The sequence below is a fragment of the Thunnus albacares genome, chromosome 24 (assembly GCF_914725855.1).
Source record: "Thunnus albacares chromosome 24, fThuAlb1.1, whole genome shotgun sequence".
In the NCBI taxonomy this organism is placed as follows: domain Eukaryota; kingdom Metazoa; phylum Chordata; class Actinopteri; order Scombriformes; family Scombridae; genus Thunnus; species Thunnus albacares.
In genome coordinates this window covers 15,899,718-15,921,833 of record NC_058129.1, presented here as the reverse complement: position 1 = coordinate 15,921,833, position 22,116 = coordinate 15,899,718, and the positions used below count along the sequence as shown (strand labels likewise).

General features: G+C 40.6%; 2 protein-coding genes across 7 annotated transcripts in view; one reads left to right on the top strand and one right to left on the bottom strand.

Annotated features, from left to right (window-relative positions):
- LOC122976557 (plakophilin-4-like) overlaps positions 1–8,626 on the top strand; it is a 51,365-nt gene extending 42,739 nt beyond the window's left edge. For 4 of the 5 annotated variants that reach the window (XM_044345123.1, XM_044345124.1, XM_044345125.1 and 1 more), the window contains exons 14-22: positions 556–750; positions 2,307–2,480; positions 2,969–3,119; positions 3,528–3,720; positions 4,190–4,274; positions 4,548–4,677; positions 4,820–4,951; positions 5,127–5,200; positions 6,163–8,626. In XM_044345123.1, coding sequence (XP_044201058.1) covers positions 556–750; positions 2,307–2,480; positions 2,969–3,119; positions 3,528–3,720; positions 4,190–4,274; positions 4,548–4,677; positions 4,820–4,951; positions 5,127–5,200; positions 6,163–6,420 — 1,392 coding nt within the window. In that variant the 3' untranslated portion in view covers positions 6,421–8,626. The remainder of the gene's footprint in view (positions 1–555; positions 751–2,306; positions 2,481–2,968; positions 3,120–3,527; positions 3,721–4,189; positions 4,275–4,547; positions 4,678–4,819; positions 4,952–5,126; positions 5,201–6,162) is intronic. The other variant, XM_044345126.1, reaches the window with a different exon arrangement.
- A 53-nt stretch (positions 8,627–8,679) lies between these two features.
- Positions 8,680–22,116, bottom strand: part of LOC122976559 (kinesin heavy chain-like) — a 34,014-nt gene continuing 20,577 nt past the window's right edge. For both annotated transcript variants that reach the window (XM_044345127.1, XM_044345128.1), the window contains exons 22-26: positions 11,787–11,858; positions 11,563–11,667; positions 11,254–11,467; positions 11,052–11,163; positions 8,680–10,685 (exon numbers count right to left, since the gene is read on the bottom strand). In XM_044345127.1, the coding sequence (XP_044201062.1) occupies positions 11,075–11,163; positions 11,254–11,467; positions 11,563–11,667; positions 11,787–11,858 (480 nt within the window). In that variant the 3' untranslated portion in view covers positions 8,680–10,685; positions 11,052–11,074. The remainder of the gene's footprint in view (positions 10,686–11,051; positions 11,164–11,253; positions 11,468–11,562; positions 11,668–11,786; positions 11,859–22,116) is intronic.

Genomic DNA, 22,116 nt, shown 5'->3' with positions numbered 1-22,116 from the left:
TTACAATGCAGGATTGCCTGATGAAATTCAGTTGTAGCCTCGTCTACGCTACACACATAGACAATGTTATTTACAGATATTTTAAATATTTTAAATAAGAACAGAATAAAACAATCAATCTGGAAATAAACTAGTATATAAAAGTAGCACTCAAGAAGAAATTAAAAAGTCAGTTGCAAGTTATAGTGCAAATTAAAACTTGAGGTGAAATGGGAGTGTGGGTAGTGCAAAGTAGAGAAAAAGGAAATTATCTTTGGATATTTGTGGTCCCCAGAGGATGAATTCTTGTGATTTTGGTGACTTACCTTCTCGTCTAGCGCCAACATCATGTAACAAGTTCCACATTTCTTCTAAACAAGTAATGTGAAAGTCTGTCGAGCAAATTGCAACGAAATTTCTACAGCACATTCAAGCTCCCTAAAGGATAAACCCTTTATATTTTGAAGCCTAATGGTCAGTTATCTTATTGATGCACTGCATGAATTTTATGTGGATGTTCAGGCTAAAACTTTTGCAAAGATATTAACACTCTTTTGTTTCCGTCTCCTGCCTCAGATCGTGGAGAACAGCGTCTGCACCCTGAGGAACCTCTCATACCGCCTGGAGGTGGAGATGCCCTCCTCTCGTCTCCTCGGCAACCAGGAGCTGGACACCCTGCTTGGCTTCTCCTCCCCGGCCAAGGAGCTGGACTACCTCTGCTGGGGCAAGAGGAGGCGCGGCAGGAAGAGGGGCGGCTGGCCCGACGACAAGGTACAAACACAGAAGGAGGCTTGTAAAAATATGGAAAACTGAGGATTTTTACAGGCGTGTTTTGGGAGTTTTGTAATAAACAGTTTGAAAAAAAATGTTTACCAGCTTTGAACAGGAGTAAATGCAATTATTTACCTCCTGAAAGGTGAAGATAATTGAGTTTTCTCAAGGAACGGCTCGATTTGAACTCCTAATTAGACAGCATGAGAAATGTTTTTGTCTGATTTGTTAAGCTGAGTAAATGTGTTTCCTCATTAAACCAGCTCCCTGGCTGCTTTTAAAATTGTATTGTCTGTCTCTGTTTTACAGCCGAACTTTCAATACCGTGCATTGTGCTGCCAGTCCTAATCCATCAAATTTGATCCCTGACTCTAAACTGGTAAACTTTGATGCCTTTCTGGGATGAGTGGAGTCACATTTCAGCGTCTCATAGCAGATTCCTTAATGTCATTTGCTTTTTGAAGTGGAAGCAGGTGGTACTTTTATTTGTAAAAATCCTCTTAAGTAAGAGGAGAAAACCTGAGATCTTAATTTCCCTTAATATGTGGTACCAGATGTCTATTTAGAAGAGATATTTTTGTTTCCATGTTTGCGATGTTATAATTGAGATTCGTTTTGTCTGATTCTATGCTAAGGTAATTGCCAGGCTCTGGTGTCAGATCTCGTAGATGCTGCAGTTCAAATTCAGGAATGACTCGAATTTTAATAGTTTGATCATTAAATGGTCGCTTCAGTTGTAACTGACATTTTAATGAAAAAGGAGAAGGTGATATTAAACATGCAACTATTTTGTTTGTTTTCTTAAGTCTTAATTTCAGAAAAAGATGGTTGTAGCTTCTGTGACGTCACCTAAATGTGTCTAAAGTGACGTTTTGAAGCCTGGAGTTGGGCTTTATTACTCTTCTTATGCTGTATTATCTTCAGTTACTGGTGGAACAAAATCCAAATTTGAATGATTTTAGTTCGAGCCTAAGTGGAGTTGTAACCACCACGGTTGAGTGTGATAAACACAGATAATGTATCTATCAATGAAAAAAACTCACCCACAAATATACCTCTCTGTAATCCTTCATATCTTAATAGGAAAACTGCAAACATACAGATTAGAGGAAGTGAAATTAAGAGAGAGAAACATTTGAGGTTTTCTAATTCACTTCAATACGGTTTGTTTGTAGCCAGCATCTAGTGGATATTAAAGAAACTGCACCTTGAAACACTTGCATTGGCCTCAGCTTTCAGTTGTTTGTTGCCTTTTTGAGTTTATTTGTTGGAGTTTTGTATTTGGCTTGTTATAGATTCAAAAGGACCAATGACTGGAGAACCAGGGCTTGTAAACAAAAGCCTCATGACTCACTTTCATGAGTTTGGAAAGAGCAATGCAGTTTGTTTGAGGACATGGAGTTTTATTTTTTTAAATGTCTTTGTGTGGTTCTCTGGTGCCACCAGAGTTACTACTTTTACCTGCACGGTCAAGCTAAACTAAAGTAGGAAGATCTGCAGAGTTTAAAACACACCTGCTAATATATTCTGCATGTTGCTTTGTGTGTTTCGTGCAGTGGGACGGCATTGGGCCGATCCCAGGTTTCTCCCAGACAATGAGGGGAGCAGAGCTGCTGTGGCACCCGATGGTGGTGAAGCCGTACCTCAACCTGCTGGCCGAGAGCTCGAACCCCGCCACGCTGGAGGGCGCCGCTGGATCACTGCAGAACCTCTCTGCTGGAAACTGGAAGGTATGACTCTTCATCTTCTTCTTACAATAGAAAGGCCAAACCAGTTATCTAAGTAATATTAGATTTGTAGATTTCCCAGGTTCATAGGTGAAGATTTTTATGCTTCAGTTGAAATAGAAACTCACATGAAACTGCCAAATTTGAGTTGCTTTGTTGTTCCTCTGCAGCATCCTTGTCATCCTTATTATTGAGTAAAAACATCATGACTCAGATTTTGAAGGATTTTATACCTTACATGCTGTTCTGCAGGATAAAATGGATAAAAAGGCTGTTTTTGCAAAAACGTGACACTTTGAAGCTATAACGATTTAACCTGAAGGCAGCAAAATACATAAAAATCTTTGTGGATTGATATCACACAAAGAGTTATTCAGAAAAATATCCATAAATAGAGTCTACTTTTCACCATTTAACAACCAGAGTGGAGAGTCAAGTCAACTCTTTCAGCATGAAACTTTGTGCATGTCTGTGTGTGTTTGTGTGTCCAGTTCTCAGCCTACATCCGAGCGGCAGTGCGTAAAGAGAAAGGTCTGCCCATCCTGGTGGAGCTGCTGAGGATGGACAACGACCGGGTCGTCTGCTCTGTCGCCACCGCTCTCCGCAACATGGCGCTGGACGGCCGGAACAAGGAGCTGATAGGTTCAAACACACACACACACACACACACACACACACAAAAACATATCACTCAAACTGTGAAAAGAACATCTTCACACTTTAGGCAGGAACATCAACAGCTTGTTCAAGACAGGTTTTCATATTACATCACAGTGTGTCATAAGTCCATTCATTACAATTGTGACAGAGTGATAACACATCACCCCCTTGTGGACAACACTTGTGGAGATGGTGGAATAATCCTCGTGTTTACTCCTGTATACACACAAATCCAGGACTGCTGCCTTTCAAAACAAACAAACAAAAAATCTTCTAATCTAGTAAAGAGGGATTTCTTTAAAGAGTTGCAGGATTAACTTTTACAATTTCTGTAAAGCAAGGTTTTGCAGGAAGCTTAAAATATTCTTTATTCTGTGTCTCCTCCTGCAGGAAAGTATGCCATGCGGGATCTGGTGAACCGGCTGCCCGGCGGCAGTCCGTCAGTGCTGTCGGACGACACGGTGGCGTCGGTCTGCTGCACGCTGCACGAGGTCACCAGCCGTAACATGGAGAATGCCAAAGCTTTAGCCGACAGTGGAGGCATCGAGAAGCTGGTGGACATCAGCAAAGGACGAGGGAAAGGGTACGAAACAGCTGAAAAACTATACGTAGAAATATTTTTGCAGGGTTCATTCAGGGTAAAGTCTTAGAAATCCATTTGACTGCAAATAGTAATTAAATTGATTCTTTTCTGTTGTTGTTTATTGTAATTTGGTTATAAACGAATAGCAGAAGCAGATGATGTACAAATATTTTAGTATATTAAACTTTGAAATAACTTTTATTAAATAAACTTCTGTTTTAATTTAATTAGCATTGTTAATACTTGTTTCTTTCTGCCTCTCTGCTTTAACCTCTGTTTACTTGTAATAAAATGAATAACAAGGAATAATTTGCTTTTGCACAGTTTAGTTGGGGAGTTTGGGGTCTTTCTACGGGGAATTATTACAACCTTTTGTGTTTTCACATTATACATTAACAGGATAATATTGGAAAATGATTAATAATACAGACAAACAGTGTAATATGCGGTTTGTGTCCTGATGTCGAAGGTACTCGATGAAGGTTGTGAAGGCAGCAGCTCAGGTGTTGAACACGCTGTGGCAGTACAGAGAGCTGAGGAGCCTCTACAAACAGGTCAGGAACACCAGACGTATCCAAAAAAAAGTTTTCAATTCAGATTTAACAAAATCTTCAACTATTATGTGTTTTTTTTACAGCTATTTGTTGTAGAAATGTCCTCAACTTTAATCACATGAGCAAACATAGTCACATTAACTTGAAAAGACCTGTCGTAGAAATAATTTAACATATTTATGTGTCCAAATATCAACCATTATTGCCATAATATTAAATTCCTGCACTGAAACCTCCAGATCAAACATGACTGAATGATTTTTGTGTGTGCAGGATGGATGGAATTACACTCACTTCATCACTCCCGTCTCCACTTTGGAGCGAGATCGTTACCGCTCACAGCCGACCTTGCCCACCAGCCCTCTACAGATGTCCCCCGTCATCCAATCAGGTGAGAGAGACGGTGAGTGAGGTCGAACTGACATTTGTAACATGTCTAAAACAGATTCCTGTCAGCAAAAGATAAGGAAAATCCATGACGGTAAAGTCATTGTGATGAATTTATTACCATTCTGAATAAAATCTTTTTATATTGTTTTTCTCAGGTGGTAGTGCAACATCCTCGCCAGCGATGCTCGGGATAAGAAGACACAGTTCAAATTACCAGAGGGCGCAGTCATCTATGCAACTCGACACGTATTATGGAGACAACAGTTTACACAAACGGCAGTACACAGGTTCGTATTGATTTTTGTGGCGTCCCTCAGGGATCTATGTGTGGACCACTGGTGTTCTTTTCTAACCACTTATTCATACAGAAAATGGATATTAATGCACAGATTTGGTGCTTTATGTCTAAAACTCATCTGTTCACCTCTCCTGTCTGTGTTTGTGTGGTACTTTCTGTTTTAGGGTCTGAGAAGAAAACCCCATATTTCATTGGGACGTACTCTTCCCAGTCAGGAGAGGATTTGAGAAGGTCCCAGGTAAGAAAAGTCAGCCACAAACATATTGAATGCTGGGCTGTTTTTCTATTAATGGGAACATGAACTAACATTACTTGAAAGTAGATAAAAGCAGCATAATTGAGAGATATTGCGCCGACAACCTTTTATGTGGTTGTTTTAGACAAAAAAAATCCTTGGCTGCAGCTTCTGAAATATCAATATTTGCTGATTTTCTTAGTCTCCCATGTTAAGAAACTGAATATTTGGAAAAACAAGCAGTTTGAAGAGAGAAAAGGGCTCTTGGACTCTTTACTCTTCTCCATCATTTAATAGACCAAGCAATAGACCAAACAAATAATCAAGAATCTGAATGAATGAATAATAAAAATAATCATTACTTACGGCGCTACTTCTTATTCAGTTTCATGCCTACGACTTTCATCATCATTTGCAAGATTATTAAAGTTATTTCATTAAAATCGTAAACAGTGTTTCTCAAAAGTGAGGTCAGACACACACTGATATGTATTTGCAATCAAAATGTCTCACTATTTATATACAATGACATTTTTAGGAGCTCCCCAAAGCAAATATCAAAATTCTGTGAGTCTGACTTCATGAAAATTTTGCAACCTAAAAAGTTAAGCCACAAAAAGTTAAGTAGAAAAATACTTCAGCATCGCTGTAACCACGGTAACATCTTTTAAAAGCATCCACAGCTACTCTGTCATCTGCAGATAGTGTCAGGACACTGTGATGCTATTGGAAACAAGTAAACATGATAAAAAAAAGACGCTTTCTCTCAAATTTTTGAGTTTTGAGAACATTTGAGATTATTTGCTTTAACACTTTAACACACACAAAAATAAGATATTCTTCTTTCAAAGATAATGAAACTACACAATTTAGTTGGGTTATAGTTATTTACAGCGTCCACCACAGTGAAGTCTCAGCATAACCACAACTCCAGGCCGATAAATCACATATTTTTCTTCTCCCAGCACCCAGAGCCATTCTACGACGAACCCAACAGGAAGAACTACAACAGCTACAGAATGTACCTGTCGTCCCCACAAGGCTACGGAGAGGAGCCCTACGAGGACGAACCGGCCCACCTGACCCCTTCCTCCCCCGACGGCTACGCCAGCCAGACGCTCCGATTCAAAGCCAACACCAACTACGTGGACTTCTACTCCACCACGCGGAGGCCTTCAAACAGGGCGAACAAGTTCACCGGCTCCCCCGACTCCTGGGTGTAAAAAAAAAAACTAAACGGACACCGTGTACGTCTGTGTCTGTGGGTGTTTGTGTGTGGGGAGTGCACGTGGGTGAGTGTGCTGTGTGGTTGTGTGAAAGGTCGAGGATGCATGAGAATGTGTGTGCATCTGTGTTGAAACTGTGCTGAACGACCAGGGCTCGGTTTCCCACGTGCAGCTTTTGACTACGTTAGACCAGATGCTAATAATGCGGATAAATATAAAAATCATGTTTTATTTCGTCCACTTTGACCCACAATCCCTTCACACTTAAAAAAACATATCCTCCTAATATAATGTTTTTGAAGGTGCAGAAGTATGGACGTCTGAAATGGAGCATTTTGACATTTTTGCGATCGCTGTGTCGGGCGATTGACAATTAACCATTTTTAAGAACTTGCTGGTGCTCTCTTTTTTCACAGTTGCTCTGTAAACAGCAAACAGTGTGTGAAAGCAAGTGGAAAAAACAACTCAATGGAAATCATTTAAAGCCTCTGGAATAAGATGCCTACACGTGTTCAGTAGGAGAGATTTCACACTACATCTGTAGTGACAGAAAGACCCAAACTCACAGCAACAGAACCACGACTACAGAGCCCAGGAGGGGCCATTGAGAACTAATTTGTGCTTTCAATTTAATAATTTGTGTGCACAGTTTACTTAATTAGTGCTCTTGATTTATATATTTTGACTGTTCCCCTCTTGTAGAGGGCATCAAACGCACAGTAAGATTGTTCTGTGCTATTATTGAGGTACACACCATGTGAACATCTGAACATTCCTTGTCACAAATTAAATAATCCGTGTGCACAAACTGTTAAATCGAGAGCACAAATTAGTTTGTTTTATCTGAGGCCCCTCCTGGGCTCCGTACATGACATACGTACAGTATGTCCATATATACATATATACATATATATATATATATATATAGAAATATATACATGACTATAGAGTATATAAGTTCTTAAGGCTAATGTGTGAGAAAACTGTTGCCTATTTGCAGTAGTTTCAGACCGAATGTGGAACAAATCATTTGCACTTAATCGTAGGATACTACAATCTACATAGGTAAATAATCACAATATTCATTTTCTAACGTGGTATCAACATTCCTTTGGATATTTTTTGATATGCTTGAGATTTTTTACTCAAGTTTCAGTAGGATTTGAGAGTAAAGTTACGTCCAAGAGTTCAGAGATGATAACTTTTCCACCATTCTTCTCTGACAGTCTCCCATTGGACACCAGTATAAGCCAGACAGTGTGTGAGTTCTCCTCTCACATTACATTGAAATTTTGTTAATATTGCAAAAAGCTTGGATAAAAATGTAAAAATGCAATTCAGGACGTATTTTTCCTCATCCATAACCAACATTTTCAGCTTTATCTGCATTATTATGGACATGGCTGTACAGTAGCATCTACTCCATTGTCAGTGAACAGCACAAAGATGGGCCTAGTCAAAAGGTGCTTTTTGAAAAACCTAGCCCTGACTTTGTTGTTTACCAGAGTGTTTGTTAACGTCACCACTGATTTCATTTTTCTCTGCGGTAAAAGTGTGCAGTGTGTTGGCTTTATAACATAAATATCTTCCGCCAGCGTCATCTTGAACGCCAGAGAAAAGGAACTTACCGAAGCTGAGTGTCGTGTAAAAAGATCACACCTGGGACAAATCATATTTACCAATAACTCAGATTATGAGAAGGGATTAACCACACAAGCAGCATGACCATAAAACCACTATGCTGCTCCAAACAGGATAAAAATCACCCAAAAGATATTTTTAAAATATTATTTGGCCCAGGTTCGGAGATGATAAACTTACTCATGAGCATCTTCATTCTCGGGAACCTTTAAAAGACTCAGAGAACCGGAGTAACCCTCCGCTTTTCTGTATGTTGGCCAAAAGTGCAGTATATCATAAAGTATGTGAAATATGTGAAAAAAACACGTGAAAATCTATTTGTACAGATACAATGGTTTAACCGTCCTGTTACATTGTTGTATTCAATATGTAGAACTTTATATGTGATTGTGTGAAGAAGATTTTTCTATTATTTATTGATTATTTTTATTAATTTACTTGTGACCTGACCAAAATACCCCATCTGTCTGTTCTGTCCAAAAACTGATGATGATAATGTGCAATGTTACAGAGGGAAATACTGTATATGTATAGGGATTAAAGATTATATCATGACAAGACATTTTAGAAGTCATGGGCTCTGTTTTCACACAAAATGACAAAAAAAGATGAAAGTTAAATAGATATATCTTTATTAGCTTTAATTGCATCAGTTGTAGGTATATTTAGAGATATGATGCCACAGCCAAAAGAAACAAGGAAACAAACAAAAAAATAATAACATGATGATGAGGTAAATGCGCACGGTGTGTACAAATCACCTCAGTTTGTCCTCCCTGAGCATGCCTTTAACACAAGCTCTAGTCCATGCAGTTACATTCACATCTTCGTCATGTCCTGCTCAGTCAAAACAGCCACGATTAAACAAACAGCTGGCAGCCGGTTTACAATTAAACGTCAAATCAGGGAAGCTGATAATCAGGCTCTGAGCTGTGACGCTCCTCGGCAACTTCTGGGGGCGAACAAAAGCAACAATCCTGAAGCAGCTTCCTGGGAATTGTTGCTACTGAAAATGTCATCTTGCATAAACAAAAGGAGATAATAATGTACATTCAAAAACATGCTCAACTGGCAGCCCAAAGGAAAGCAGCACAGACACTGAATATATCTTCGATTAGCAGGTAAAGTTGTCTCATTAGTTACAATCTTTTGCCTTAAATTTGGAAAGAGGAAGTGGAAGTTACTCTGCAAAACCTATGTGTTAATATCATGATTCAGAAGATGCTAAACAAAGTGTAATTCAGTGGAAGTCTGTTAATTCTGTTGGATGAGATGTTTCCAAAGGCACGAGGTGTAGCAGAGTGAAAAACAGACTTTTTTTAAACCAATCAGATTGTTCTGTCTGCATCTCTGTGTTCTTAAAAGCTCTGATTGGCTGATCGAGAGTTTTACAGAGTGCAGGGCAGAACATTTCAAGACTCTTAGGGCTGTTTAAGGAGAAGTTTTTAGAGAACTAAACTTGTATTTGTTCCTGCTGCAGTCTTCTATCATCACACAACAAACCAAACCAGACTGTAGTGCAGCTCTGTTAGCTCAGGGAACATCTGATTGGCTGGTCAGCGTCCCTGCAGCGTTAAGAGTCACAAAACTTCAACTTATATGTCGCAGGAACTCAAATAATCATTTTTTAGAAGCCTTCTGCAGTTAAATAAACACAGTACAATCAGGACTTTTTTGGCTGTTTGAAGCACATTCTGTTAAAGTTTTCACCTTCTACATCTCAGTGAAAAATATTTCAGCACTAACTTTTTCAAGCTTCCTAGCGTTTGTTGTTTGTTTGTTTTTTTTTAAGATTGTCACCAAAACAGGTAAATGGTAAAATGTGAAAACAAAAACTCCAAAGACAACACAGGATGTTAGTACTGTAATGCAACCGGGGCATTCGTGACCAATCACACTAAGAGTTTACAAGCCATGTGACTGTATGTTTTTGCTGCAAGCGTGACTTTTTGTCTGTAGGAGCTGACTGCATTTCATTTTTAAAATTATTCATAACACGAGCTTTAATCGCAGAGGCCCTGCGTAAGCTGCAAAGGCATTGACTGTTAATCCCAAAAAAGTGAAATTTTTATATGCTTAAATGCTGGTTTAAGATTAAATTATACATCTACAGGTCCATCTGCTCTAACTGGCTCTTCAAGCATCGGAAAGCAGTAACAAACAGTCGCAATAGTAAATCATAAACAAAATATCGTCGACAGGTCACCTTCTAAACTTGTGGCCTTGATTCTCACCACCTCTTATTCATGTCTTAACCTTAATAAACTCAGGGCCTCATTTATAAATGTTACACTTTATTCTGTTGCATAATTATGACTACAAATGAAACAATCACAGAAAATTGGATCTGATCGATTGTACTGATTGATCATTTTTCCCGAAAAGCACAATTTACTGTTAGACGTAAAGCAGTACGTTTTATAAATGAGGCCTCTGATATCTACATCCAGCAAATTAAATATGTTCACATCTCATATCAATATGTACAGTATGTTTGGATGTTGCTTCTCAGAGCGATGACAGTCTGTCGTGATGGCCTCCGATTGGTGCTCCAAAAGGAGGGGCGGGGCTTGTGGTTCCAGTTGGGGTGGTGGGCATGCGTTGAGTTGCTCATGGTCTGTCTGCAGAAAGAAACAAAGCTTTAGTTTTATTTTGATTATTCCAAGAAACAAACACTTTTCATCATGTTCAGTTAAATCATAAACAAATGCATATATTATTATAGCATTTAATGAAAGAAAATGTAAATAAAAGTATGCAAATTTAGAGGCAATTGTGATATAAAAATGAAAATAAAGACATAAATGCAGCAAGTAATTTTTTATGACATAACCTTTTGATATGAACAACAAAAGGATATAAAGACATTTACAAATTTATCATGCTGTCACACTTTATGACTTTCTACAAGGTCCAAAATCTGAAATTTATTCATAAATTAAAGCTTGACTTTACAATCTAGTCACTTTCATCAGATAGAAACTCACAGGATTAACTTGCTGTTGTGGTTTCAGTTGTTGTGGGTGTGGACGCCTCCAGCTCTGATGGAGCTGCTGATGGGGGATGACAGTGAATGATGCCCCGGCCGGATGGGTTTAGCTGAGACACAAACAAACAAGCAGTTATTCATTACTGTGTCCTTTGTTGTCCATCTGTCCAAGTCCTCCATGTGTGTGACTGTCAGCTCACCAATCTGTGAGTATCCTCTCCTGGCCATGTTCTTGGCCCGGACCGCCTCTTTGATGCGGTCCACCTCCTGCTGGTAGCGCTTGCGGTCCCTCATGGAGGACTCCTTGGCCTCCTTCAGAGCGTTCTCCAGGGCTTTGACTCGCTCTGCGGTGGCACGGAGACGCTTCTCCAGCTTGGGCAGCTCGCAGCGAAGGTCTGCGTTGTCTCGGACCAGCTGAACAGAAAGGACAGCAAAGTATTTAAAATTGAGCGTACATTTCTGATTTTATGTACAGGAAGTTACACATATCTATAGTGTGTTATATTTACCTGCTTGTGGACCTTGGTGAGCTGTTCCAAGTTATTCTCCAGGAAGGAAATCTTCTGTTTCTGGGCAACGTTGCCAAGTCCCTCCTCGCAGTCAAGCTCTGCACTCTGAAAACAGAATACAGGTGAAAAGTTAAACTGCCATTTTCAGAAAAATGGTTCTAAATAAGACCAAACAACAATGTGTGCACAAGTAAAGGAAAGCTGTTTCTCTACTGCAGACATACCTTCTTCACCCGTGTGTTGAGGTCCTGAACGAAGAGCTTACGCAGGTTGTGCAGAGTCTGCAGCTCTTTGGCCTGAGAGAACAAGAAATTAGACACGACAGACATTATCCTCTGATGATATTCTATATTTTAATTTAATGTGACATATCTTTGTTTCTAAATCCAAAAAAGAAAGTTTGAAGTTGTTTAGAAGATTTAAGGAAACCCTTTCATGTAAATGTGTGATGTGTGAGACTTTGTAGCTCACTAAGTTGACAGATAGTTCATAAGTTATAGGTTGAATCCTGATTCTGATGGCAAATTTTAAAGGTCAGTGTTTGAAGAATGAAATGACAAAAATGCATTTCCAATTATCTTGGCCACTAGCTCAATTCTGTGGCTGGGTGTGTTAGGTGGCTACACTTAAATTTTAAGCTCATGGGTTCAATCCCATGGCTCCCAGTGAGTTTTAAGCCAGTCACACCACTGAAGACTGAATAGCTCTGATGAAAACCCTTGTGAGCAAGATGACCCTGTGGCTCACTGAGGTGGCCCACTTCACTCAAGTTTAAAGGTCATGGGTTCAATCCCAGCTCAGTCGGTGAATTTTGAAAGTCAGTCACACCGATGAAGATTGAAAACATCCAATGAAAACCCTGAAATATTGCTTGAATCCTGTGGCTCACTTTGTTAAACAGCTCTGTTGATGTTTTAAGGTTGTGGGTTCAATTCTTAGTGTGTCAATGAATTTCAGAAGCTGTTATCCAGAGAAAAGATTAACAAGCTCTGACGAAAAGTCTTATAAGCAGTAAGACTCTGTGGTTCACTGGGTTTGACCACTATGCTCAGGTTTTAAAGTTGTGGGTTCGATCCCCAGTCCCTCAGTGTATTTTGAAAGTCATCACTCAGAGGAGAGGTTGATAAGCGCTCAGAGAGAAGATGAGCCAGAATCTTCAGGTCACGAGTCCTTTTCTTCGAACCAGCGACACTGTGATGTTTAATCAATTAAAATATGTTGGAGGAGACTTTGATACATGTCTGACAATAAATGATATTTAAGAGCACCTGCCTGTATCGTCCATGAACAGGCAGGAGACAGACACACTGATGAAGACTGAAAAGCTCTGATGAACATGGTCTTGACAAAGACTTTGTGGCTCACTGTATTAGGCAGCTTTCATTGAAGTTTTAAGGTTATGGGTTCAAATCCCCGGTCTCTTTAAGTCATCACCCACAGGAAAGGTTAGAAAGCGCTCAGCAAAGAGCTCCAAGTGCAAAGGGGACGTGGTGGGGAACTGGTAGAGAGTTTTTTTAAAGTCAGACACACTCCTGAAGATTGAGGATCCAAGCAGCTCTGGCTTGAACCTTAAAACTTTTGAGTAGCATATTTTAACAAAGTGAGCCACAAGGGTCAAACCTTTACCAAGTGCTATATATCTTAAATACAGCTGCTAACTTTAAACATTCATTGTTCAACTCAGGATTGAACCCACAACCTTAAAACTTCAGTGTTGCTGTCAAACACAGTGAGCTAAAGCTTCACACAGCGGAATGGCTCTGGGTCAAACCCACAACTTCAATCTTCAGTCAGAAAGCTACCACAAGGGTGGGTAACACCCCACTCCACGTAAAACTGCTTGAGTGCAGACACCTGGTTGAACAACCAGGACCAATTTGTCCATAACACCGGGCAGCCTGGCTGTGAGGTGGTTTGCTTCAGTGAGGCCACATCACTGTCTCCTGCTTGTTTATGGACACTACAGGTGCAACTGTTTGTGCTCTCTAACAAAACATTTGAATTGATTTAGCATTACAGTGTCAAAATCACCCTGTTCCAAGGATGATATCTTTAATTTTGCTGGGGTGGTGAAAGTTACATCAATGTACAGTGAGATAAAGTTTTACACCGGTTGAAAAAAATTTTCATTTCAGGTTTTCTATCTTCAGTCAGAAAGTTACCAAAAAGATGGGTAACACCTCACTCCAGGTTAAACTGCTGGCTGTGTTGCTGGTCATCAGACTAGTGACACTGGGAGCTGCAGCCACCTCACAGCCAGGCTGCCCGGTGTTACGGACAAACTGGTCCTGGTTGTTCAATCAGGTGTCTGCACTCAAGCAGTTTTGCGTGGAGTGGGGTGTTACCCACCCTTGTGGTAGCTTTCTGACTGAAGATTGAAGTTGTGGGTTCAACCCAGAGCCAAAAAGCTGTGTGAAGTTTTAGCTCACTGTGTTTGACAGCAACACTGAAGCTTTAAGGTTGTGAGTTCAATCCTGACTTGGATCCATGTCTTTTTAAAGTTAGCAGCTGTATTTAAGATGTAAAACCCTTGGTAAAGGATTGACCCTTGAGGCTCACTGTGTTTAATTATGCTACTCAAAGGTTTTAAGGTTCAAGCCAGAGCTGCTTGGATCCTAAATCTTCAGGTTTATTGAAGCCAGTATCCTCAATGATGACTGTCCCGGTCCAGTAGTTCAGTCTGTTTAGCATCTGTTTGAAGTTTAGGAAGTTGTGGGTTCAACCCTGAATTAGTTGGACTTTTTAAAACTGAGACAAAAGATACACCACTTAAGATTGAAATTGTTTAATGACATTACCCTGATACCATCTGAGCCTGTGGTGCACTGTGTGATAACTACCTAAGGTTACTTAGGTAACTTACTAAGTTACCTAAGTTACTTAGGTAACTTACTAAGGTTTTAAGGTGGCGAGATCAATCCTGATTCAATCAGTGAATTTTGAAAGTGAGCAGCCTCGATGAAGATTGAAAGTCTTTGGTGAAACCTCTTGTTAGCAGTTTCACTCTGTGGTTCAGAGTGTTAAACAGCTGCACTGTAGCTTTAAGATTGTGGGTTCAATTCAGAGAAGGGTCTCTCTTTAAAGTGAATTTTGTACACAAAGATTTAAATATTCTGTCAAAATGCTTTTTAGGTTCATGGTCCAGCAGTTCTCTAAAAAGAAATTGTGTGTCAACTTAAACTTGAAACTACAAACTACTTGATGAGCTTGTGTTCCTCTTCTGTTAGATTTGACAATGATGTCATGACATCCTGCTGGTCCACTAGCTTGACGTGTAGAGCTGCAGTGTGAAGGTTTTGCGGTTGTGGGTTCAAGTCTGTGTTTGTCAATGAATTTTGAAATTGAGTCACATGACTGATGGTTGAAAAGCCAACAAAAGCCCAAATTCCGAAAAAAGTTGTAACTCACTGTGATGAACAGCTGTGAGGAAGTTTCAAGGTTGTTGTTTCAATCCCAACTTTCACTGAGGTTTTTTAAGTAAGACACACAGCTGGAGGCTGAAAACCTCATGAAGACATGTTGAACATCTGACTGTGTAGCTCAATGTGTTAGACAACAGGTTCATGTTTTAGGGTCGTGGGTTTGATCCCGCATCAGTCTGTGACTTTTGAATGACATCACTTGGTGGTGAGATTGAAAACCAATGACTAAAGCTTCAGAAAGGGTTCAACTGTGTGGTTCAGAGTATTAGACAGCAGGTTTGTGTTTTTAGGGTCGTGGGTTCGATCCCAGGTCAGTGTAGGACTTTTGAATGACATCACTCAGAGGAGAGGTTGAAAAGCGCTCAGAGAAGAGGTGTGAGTGCGAAGGGGACCTGGTGGAGTGACGGCTTCGTCAACACAGATCTCAGATACGTCTGCGGACGTGAGGTGGCTGGTTCGATCCCTCTCCTTCACCAGTAACTGGAGCAAAAAAAACTGTGTCCCACATGGGTGGGTAAGGGGGGGGGCCTTGTCCTCCCCCGATGTTTCGCAGGTCTGTACACAGGGGGTTATGAAAGAGGAAGTCCTGTCCAGCTGAAGTTTTACTGAATGCATGAAGGTGCGAACAAGTTTTTAAAAATGTTGGAAGTCTCTTGCCATCACATGTTTGTTGCTTATTATGTTGTGTCATTATTAATACACAAAACCACCGCCTTCCTATCGGGGTAAAATGCAAAATTCTCAAATGACACTCTCCATCCTCTTCCTTTCCTGTGGCACTTTAACTTCTCTGTGTACTTGTATTTGTGTGACACAGTCTATAGGGGGCAGTGTCAACGTTCTTTGAGTCGATGTTAAAGACTCTGTTAACAAGAGTATATTGATCCTGCTGTGGGAATTGAACCCACAACTCTAGTATTGCAAAGAGACAAACACCTGTCACTCATCCTGCTGAGCTATCTCTCTGGAGGGAATCTGTGCTGCATATCTCAAATACATTTAACGCCCTTTATGTGACACTTAACTAATGAAAACAGTTTGTGTTGTACTTTGGGGAGTTTCACTGGTGCTGTTGTGCACAGTCATGCGGGCTGCCACACTCAAAATTTAATTCAGGATTGAACCCACAGCCTTCAAAGTGCAGACTCACTGCGCAGCACTGTGAGCTATAGATTCACACTAACATAATGTTTTCATTTGATATTTTCAATCCTCAATGGTTTGACTGGATTGAACCACAGTAGTCTGTATTTGATTGGAGCTGAATGTAGAAGCCAATGTTGAATACTTAGAGAAACCAAGAATATCAGCTGCCCGCAGCGGGATTTGAACCAACAATCAGAAGATCAACAGGTGTCAATCGCCTGCAGCTTATTCTGCTGAGCTATCTCTTAAACTGAGCAATGCTATCCACATGTCAAAAATATGTTTTGCTTCTTGATGTTACACTTAATATTACAAAAAGTTTGCTTTGGATAGACTGACTGTTCACACCTGCCCCATGAACACTGTTTGTGCAGGAACAGGGGTTGAGCCAGTGATCTTGTGATCATGAGCTCTTTCTGCTAACCTTCACGCTATTAAATCCCATCACCTTTCCCATGAAAAACACATTTTTCACACACTCAACATTTCATGAAAATAATTTACTTGTAACTGGGGGTGGCACAGCTTCTGTGTCATCCTTGGAACAGGGTGATCTTGACATTGTAATGCTAAATGAATTCAAATGTTTTGTTAGAGAGCACAAACAGTTGCACCTGCAGCGTCCATAAACAAGCAGGAGACAGTGATGTGGCCTCACTGAAGCAAACCACCTCACAGCCAGGCTGCCGGGTGTTACGGACAAACTGGTCCTGGTTGTTCAATCAGGTGTCTGCACTCAAGCAGTTTTACGTGGAGTGGGGTGTTACCCACCCTTGTGGTAACTTTCTGACTGAAGATTGAAGTTGTGTGTTTGACCCAGAGCCAATCAGCTGTGTGAAGCTTTAGCTCACTGTGTTTGACAGCAACACTGAAGCTTTAAGTTTGTGAGTTCAATCCTGACTTGATCAATCAGTTTTTAAAGTTAGCAGCTGTATTTAAGATGTAAAACACTTGGTAAAGGTTTAATCCTTGAGGCTCAATGTGTTTAATGATGCTACTCAAAGGTTTTAAGGTTCAAGCCAGAGCTGCTTGGAGATTTATTGAGGCCAATATCTTAAGTAGTGACTGTCCTGGTCCAGTAGCTCAGTCTGTTTAGCAGCTGTTTAAATTTTAGGAAGTTTTGGGTTCAATACTGAATCAGTTGGACTTTTTAAAAGTGAGACACAAGATACACCACTTAATTGTTTAATGACATTACCCTAATACCATCTGAGCCTGTTGTGCAGTTAATGTTTTAAGGTTGTGAGTTCAATGCTGATTCAGTGAGTTTTGATTGCGCAGCCTCGATGAAGATTGAAAGTCTTTGGTGAAACCTCTTGTTAGCAGCTTCACTCTGTGGCTCAGAGTGTTAAACAGCTGCACTGCAGCTTTAAGATTGTGGATTCAAATCACAGAAGGGTTTTTCTTTAAAGCAAATTTTGTTTTCAAAGATTTAAATGATCTGTCAAAATACTTTTTAGGTTCATGGTCCAGCAGTTCTTTAAAAAGAAATTGTGTGTCAACTTAAACTTGAAACTACAAACTACTTGATGAGCTTGTGTTCCTCTTCTGTTAGATTTGAAAATGATGTCATGACATCCTGCTGGTCCACTAGCTCCAGGTGTAGAGATGCAGTATGAAGGTTTTGCGGTTGTGGGTTCAAGTCTGTGTTTGTCAATGAATTTTGAAATTGAGTCACATGACTGATGGTTGAAAAGCCAACAAAAGCCCAAATTCAGAAAAAAGTTGTAGCTCACTGTGATGAACAGCTGTGAGGAAGTTTCAAGGTTGTTGTTTCAATCCCAACTTTCACTGAGGTTTTTTAAGTAAGACACACAGCTGGAGGCTGAAAACCTCATGAAGACATGTTGAACGTCTGACTGTGTAGCTCAATGTGTTAGACAACAGGTTCATGTTTTAGGGTCGTGGGTTCGATCCCGCATCAGTCTGTGACTTTTGAATGACATCACTTGGTGGTGAGATTGAAAACCAATGACTAAAGCTTCAGAAAGGGTTCAACTGTGTGATTCAGAGTATTAGACAGCAGGTTTGTGTTTTTAGGGTCGTGGGTTCGATCCCAGGTCAGTCTGGGACTTTTGAATGACATCACTCAGAGGAGAGGTTGAAAAGCGCTCAGAGAAGAGGTGTGAGTGCGAAGGGGACCTGGTGGAGTGACGGCTTCGTCAACACAGATCTCAGATACGTCTGCGGACGTGAGGTGGCTGGTTCGATCCCTCTCCTTCACCAGTAACTGGAGCAAAAAAACTGTGTCCCACATGGGTGGGTAAGGGGGGGGGCCTTGTCCTCCCCCGATGTTTCGCAGGTATGTACACAGGGGGTTATGAAAGAGGAAGTCCCGTCCAGCTGAAGTTTTACTGATGCATGAAGGTGCGAACAAGTTTTTAAAAATGTTGGAAGTCTCTTGCCATCGCATGTTTGTTGCTTATTATGTTGTGTCATTATTAATACACAAAACCACCGCCTTCCTATCGGGGTAAAATGCAAAATTCTCAAATGACACTCTCCATCCTCTTTCTTTCCTGTGGCACTTTAACTTCTCTGTGTACTTGTATTTGTGTGACACAGTCTATAGGGGGCAGTGTCAACGCTCTTTGAGTCGATGTTAAAGACTCTGTTAACAAGAGTATATTGATCCTGCTGTGGGAATTGAACCCACAACTCTAGTATTGCAAAGAGACAAACACCTGTCACTCATCCTGCTGAGCTATCTCTCTGGAGGGAATCTGTGCTGCATATCTCAAATATATTTAACGCCCTTTATGTGACACTTAACTAATGAAAAGAGTTTGTGTCGTACTTTGGGGAGTTTCACTGGTGCTGTTGTGCACAGTCATGCGGGCTGTCACACTCAAAATTTGATTCAGGATTGAACCCACAGCCTTCAAACTGCAGACTCACTGTGCAGCACTGTGAGCTATAGATTCACACTAACATAATGTTTTCATTTGATATTTTCAATCCTCAATGGTTTGACTGGGTTGAACCAAGGTAGTCTGTATTTGATTGGAGCTGACTGTAGAAGCCAATGTTGAATACTTAGAGAAACCAAGAATATCAGCTGCCCGCAGCGGGATTTGAACCAACAATCAGAAGATCAACAGGTGTCAATGACATGCAGCTTATTGTGCTGAGCTATCTCTTAAACTGAGTGATGCTATCCACATGTCAAAAATATGTTTTGCTTCTTGATGTTACACTTAATATTACAACAAGTTTGCTTTGGATAGACTGACTGTTCACACCTGCCCCATGAACACTGATTGTGCAGGAACAGGGGTTGAGCCAGTGATCTTGTGATCATGAGCTCTTTCTGCTAACCTTCACGCTATTAAATCCCATCACCTTTCCCATGAAAAACACATTTTTCACACACTCAACATTTCATGAAAATAATTTACTTGTAACTGGGGGTGGCACAGCTTCTGTGTCATCCTTGGAACAGGGTGATTTTGACATTGTAATGCTAAATGAATTCAAATGTTTTGTTAGAGAGCACAAACAGTTGCACCTGCAGCGTCCATAAACAAGCAGGAGACAGTGATGTGGCCTCACTGAAGCAAACCACCTCACAGCCAGGCTGCCCGGTGTTACAGACAAACTGGTCCTGGTTGTTCAATCAGGTGTCTGCACTCAAGCAGTTTTACGTGGAGTGGGGTGTTACCCACCCTTGTGGTAGCTTTCTGACTGAAGATTGAAGTTGTGTGTTTGACCCAGAGCCAATCAGTTGTGTGAAGCTTTAGCTCACTGTGTTTGACAGCAACACTGAAGCTTTAAGGTTGTGAGTTCAATCCTGACTTGATCAATCAGTTTTTAAAGTTAGCAGCTGTATTTAAGATGTAAAACACTTGGTAAAGGTTTAATCCTTGAGGCTCAATGTGTTTAATTATGCTACTCAAAGGTTTTAAGGTTCAAGCCAGAGCTGCTTGGAGATTTATTGAGGCCAATATCTTAAGTAGTGACTGTCCTGGTCCAGTAGCTCAGTCTGTTTAGCAGCTGTTTAAATTTTAGGAAGTTTTGGGTTCAATACTGAATCAGTTGGACTTTTTAAAAGTGAGACACAAGATACACCACTTAATTGTTTAATGACATTACCCTAATACCATCTGAGCCTGTTGTGCAGTTAATGTTTTAAGGTTGTGAGTTCAATGCTGATTCAGTGAGTTTTGATTGCGCAGCCTCGATGAAGATTGAAAGTCTTTGGTGAAACCTCTTGTTAGCAGCTTCACTCTGTGGCTCAGAGTGTTAAACAGCTGCACTGCAGCTTTAAGATTGTGGATTCAATTCACAGAAGGGTTTTTCTTTAAAGCAAATTTTGTTTTCAAAGATTTAAATGCTCTGTCAAAATACTTTTTAGGTTCATGGTCCAGCAGTTCTCTAAAAAGAAATTGTGTGTCAACTTAAACTTGAAACTACAAACTACTTGATGAGCTTGTGTTCCTCTTCTGTTAGATTTGACAATGATGTCATGACATCCTGCTGGTCCACTAGCTTGACGTGTAGAGCTGCAGTGTGAAGGTTTTGAGGTTGTGGGTTCAAGTCTGTGTTTGTCAATGAATTTTGAAATTGAGTCACATGACTGATGGTTGAAAAGCCAACAAAAGCCCAAATTCAGAATAAAGTTGTAGCTCACTGTGATGAACAGCTGTGAGGAAGTTTCAAGGTTGTTGTTTCAATCCCAACTTTCACTGAGGTTTTTTAAGTAAGACACACAGCTGGAGGCTGAAAACCTCATGAAGACATGTTGAAGATCTGACTGTGTAGCTCAATGTGTTAGACAACAGGTTCATGTTTTAGGGTCGTGGGTTCGATCCCGCATCAGTCTGTGACTTTTGAATGACATCACTTGGTGGTGAGATTGAAAACCAATGACTAAAGCTTCAGAAAGGGTTCAACTGTGTGATTCAGAGTATTAGACAGCAGGTTTGTGTTTTTAGGGTCGTGGGTTCGATCCCAGGTCAGTCTGGGACTTTTGAATGACATCACTCAGAGGAGAGGTTGAAAAGCGCTCAGAGAAGAGGTGCGAGTGCGAAGGGGACCTGGTGGAGTGACGGCTTCGTCAACACAGATCTCAGATACGTCTGCGGACGTGAGGTGGCTGGTTCGATCCCTCTCCTTCACCAGTAACTGGAGCAAAAAAAACTGTGTCCCACATGGGTGGGTAAGGGGGGGGGCCTTGTCCTCCCCCGATGTTTCGCAGGTCTGTACACAGGGGGTTATGAAAGAGGAAGTCCCGTCCAGCTGAAGTTTTACTGATGCATGAAGGTGCGAACAAGTTTTTAAAAATGTTGGAAGTCTCTTGCCATCGCATGTTTGTTGCTTATTATGTTGTGTCATTATTAACACACAAAACCACCGCCTTCCTATTGGGGTAAAATGCAAAATTCTCAAATGGCACTCTCCATCCTCTTCCTTTCCTGTTAACTTCTCTGTGTACTTGTATTTGTGTGACACAGTCTATAGGGGGCAGTGTCAACGCTCTTTGAGTCGATGTTAAAGACTCTGTTAACAAGAGTATATTGATCCTGCTGTGGGAATTGAACCCACAACTCTAGTATTGCAATGAGACAAACACCTGTCACTCATCCTGCTGAGCTATCTCTCTGGAGGGAATCTGTGTTGCATATCTCAAATACATTTAACGCCCTTTATGTGACACTTAACTAATGAAAAGAGTTTGTGTCGTACTTTGGGGAGTTTCACTGGTGCTGTTGTGCACAGTCATGCGGGCTGTCACACTCAAAATTTGATTCAGGATTGAACCCACAGCCTTCAAACTGCAGACTCACTGTGCAGCACAGTGAGCTATAGATTCACACTAACATAACGTTTTCATTTGATATTTTCAATCCTCAATGGTTTGACTGGATTGAACCAAGGTAGTCTGTATTTGATTGGAGCTGAATGTAGAAGCCGATGTTGAATACTTAGAGAAACCAAGAATATCAGCTGCCCACAGCGGGATTTGAACCAACAATCAGAAGATCAA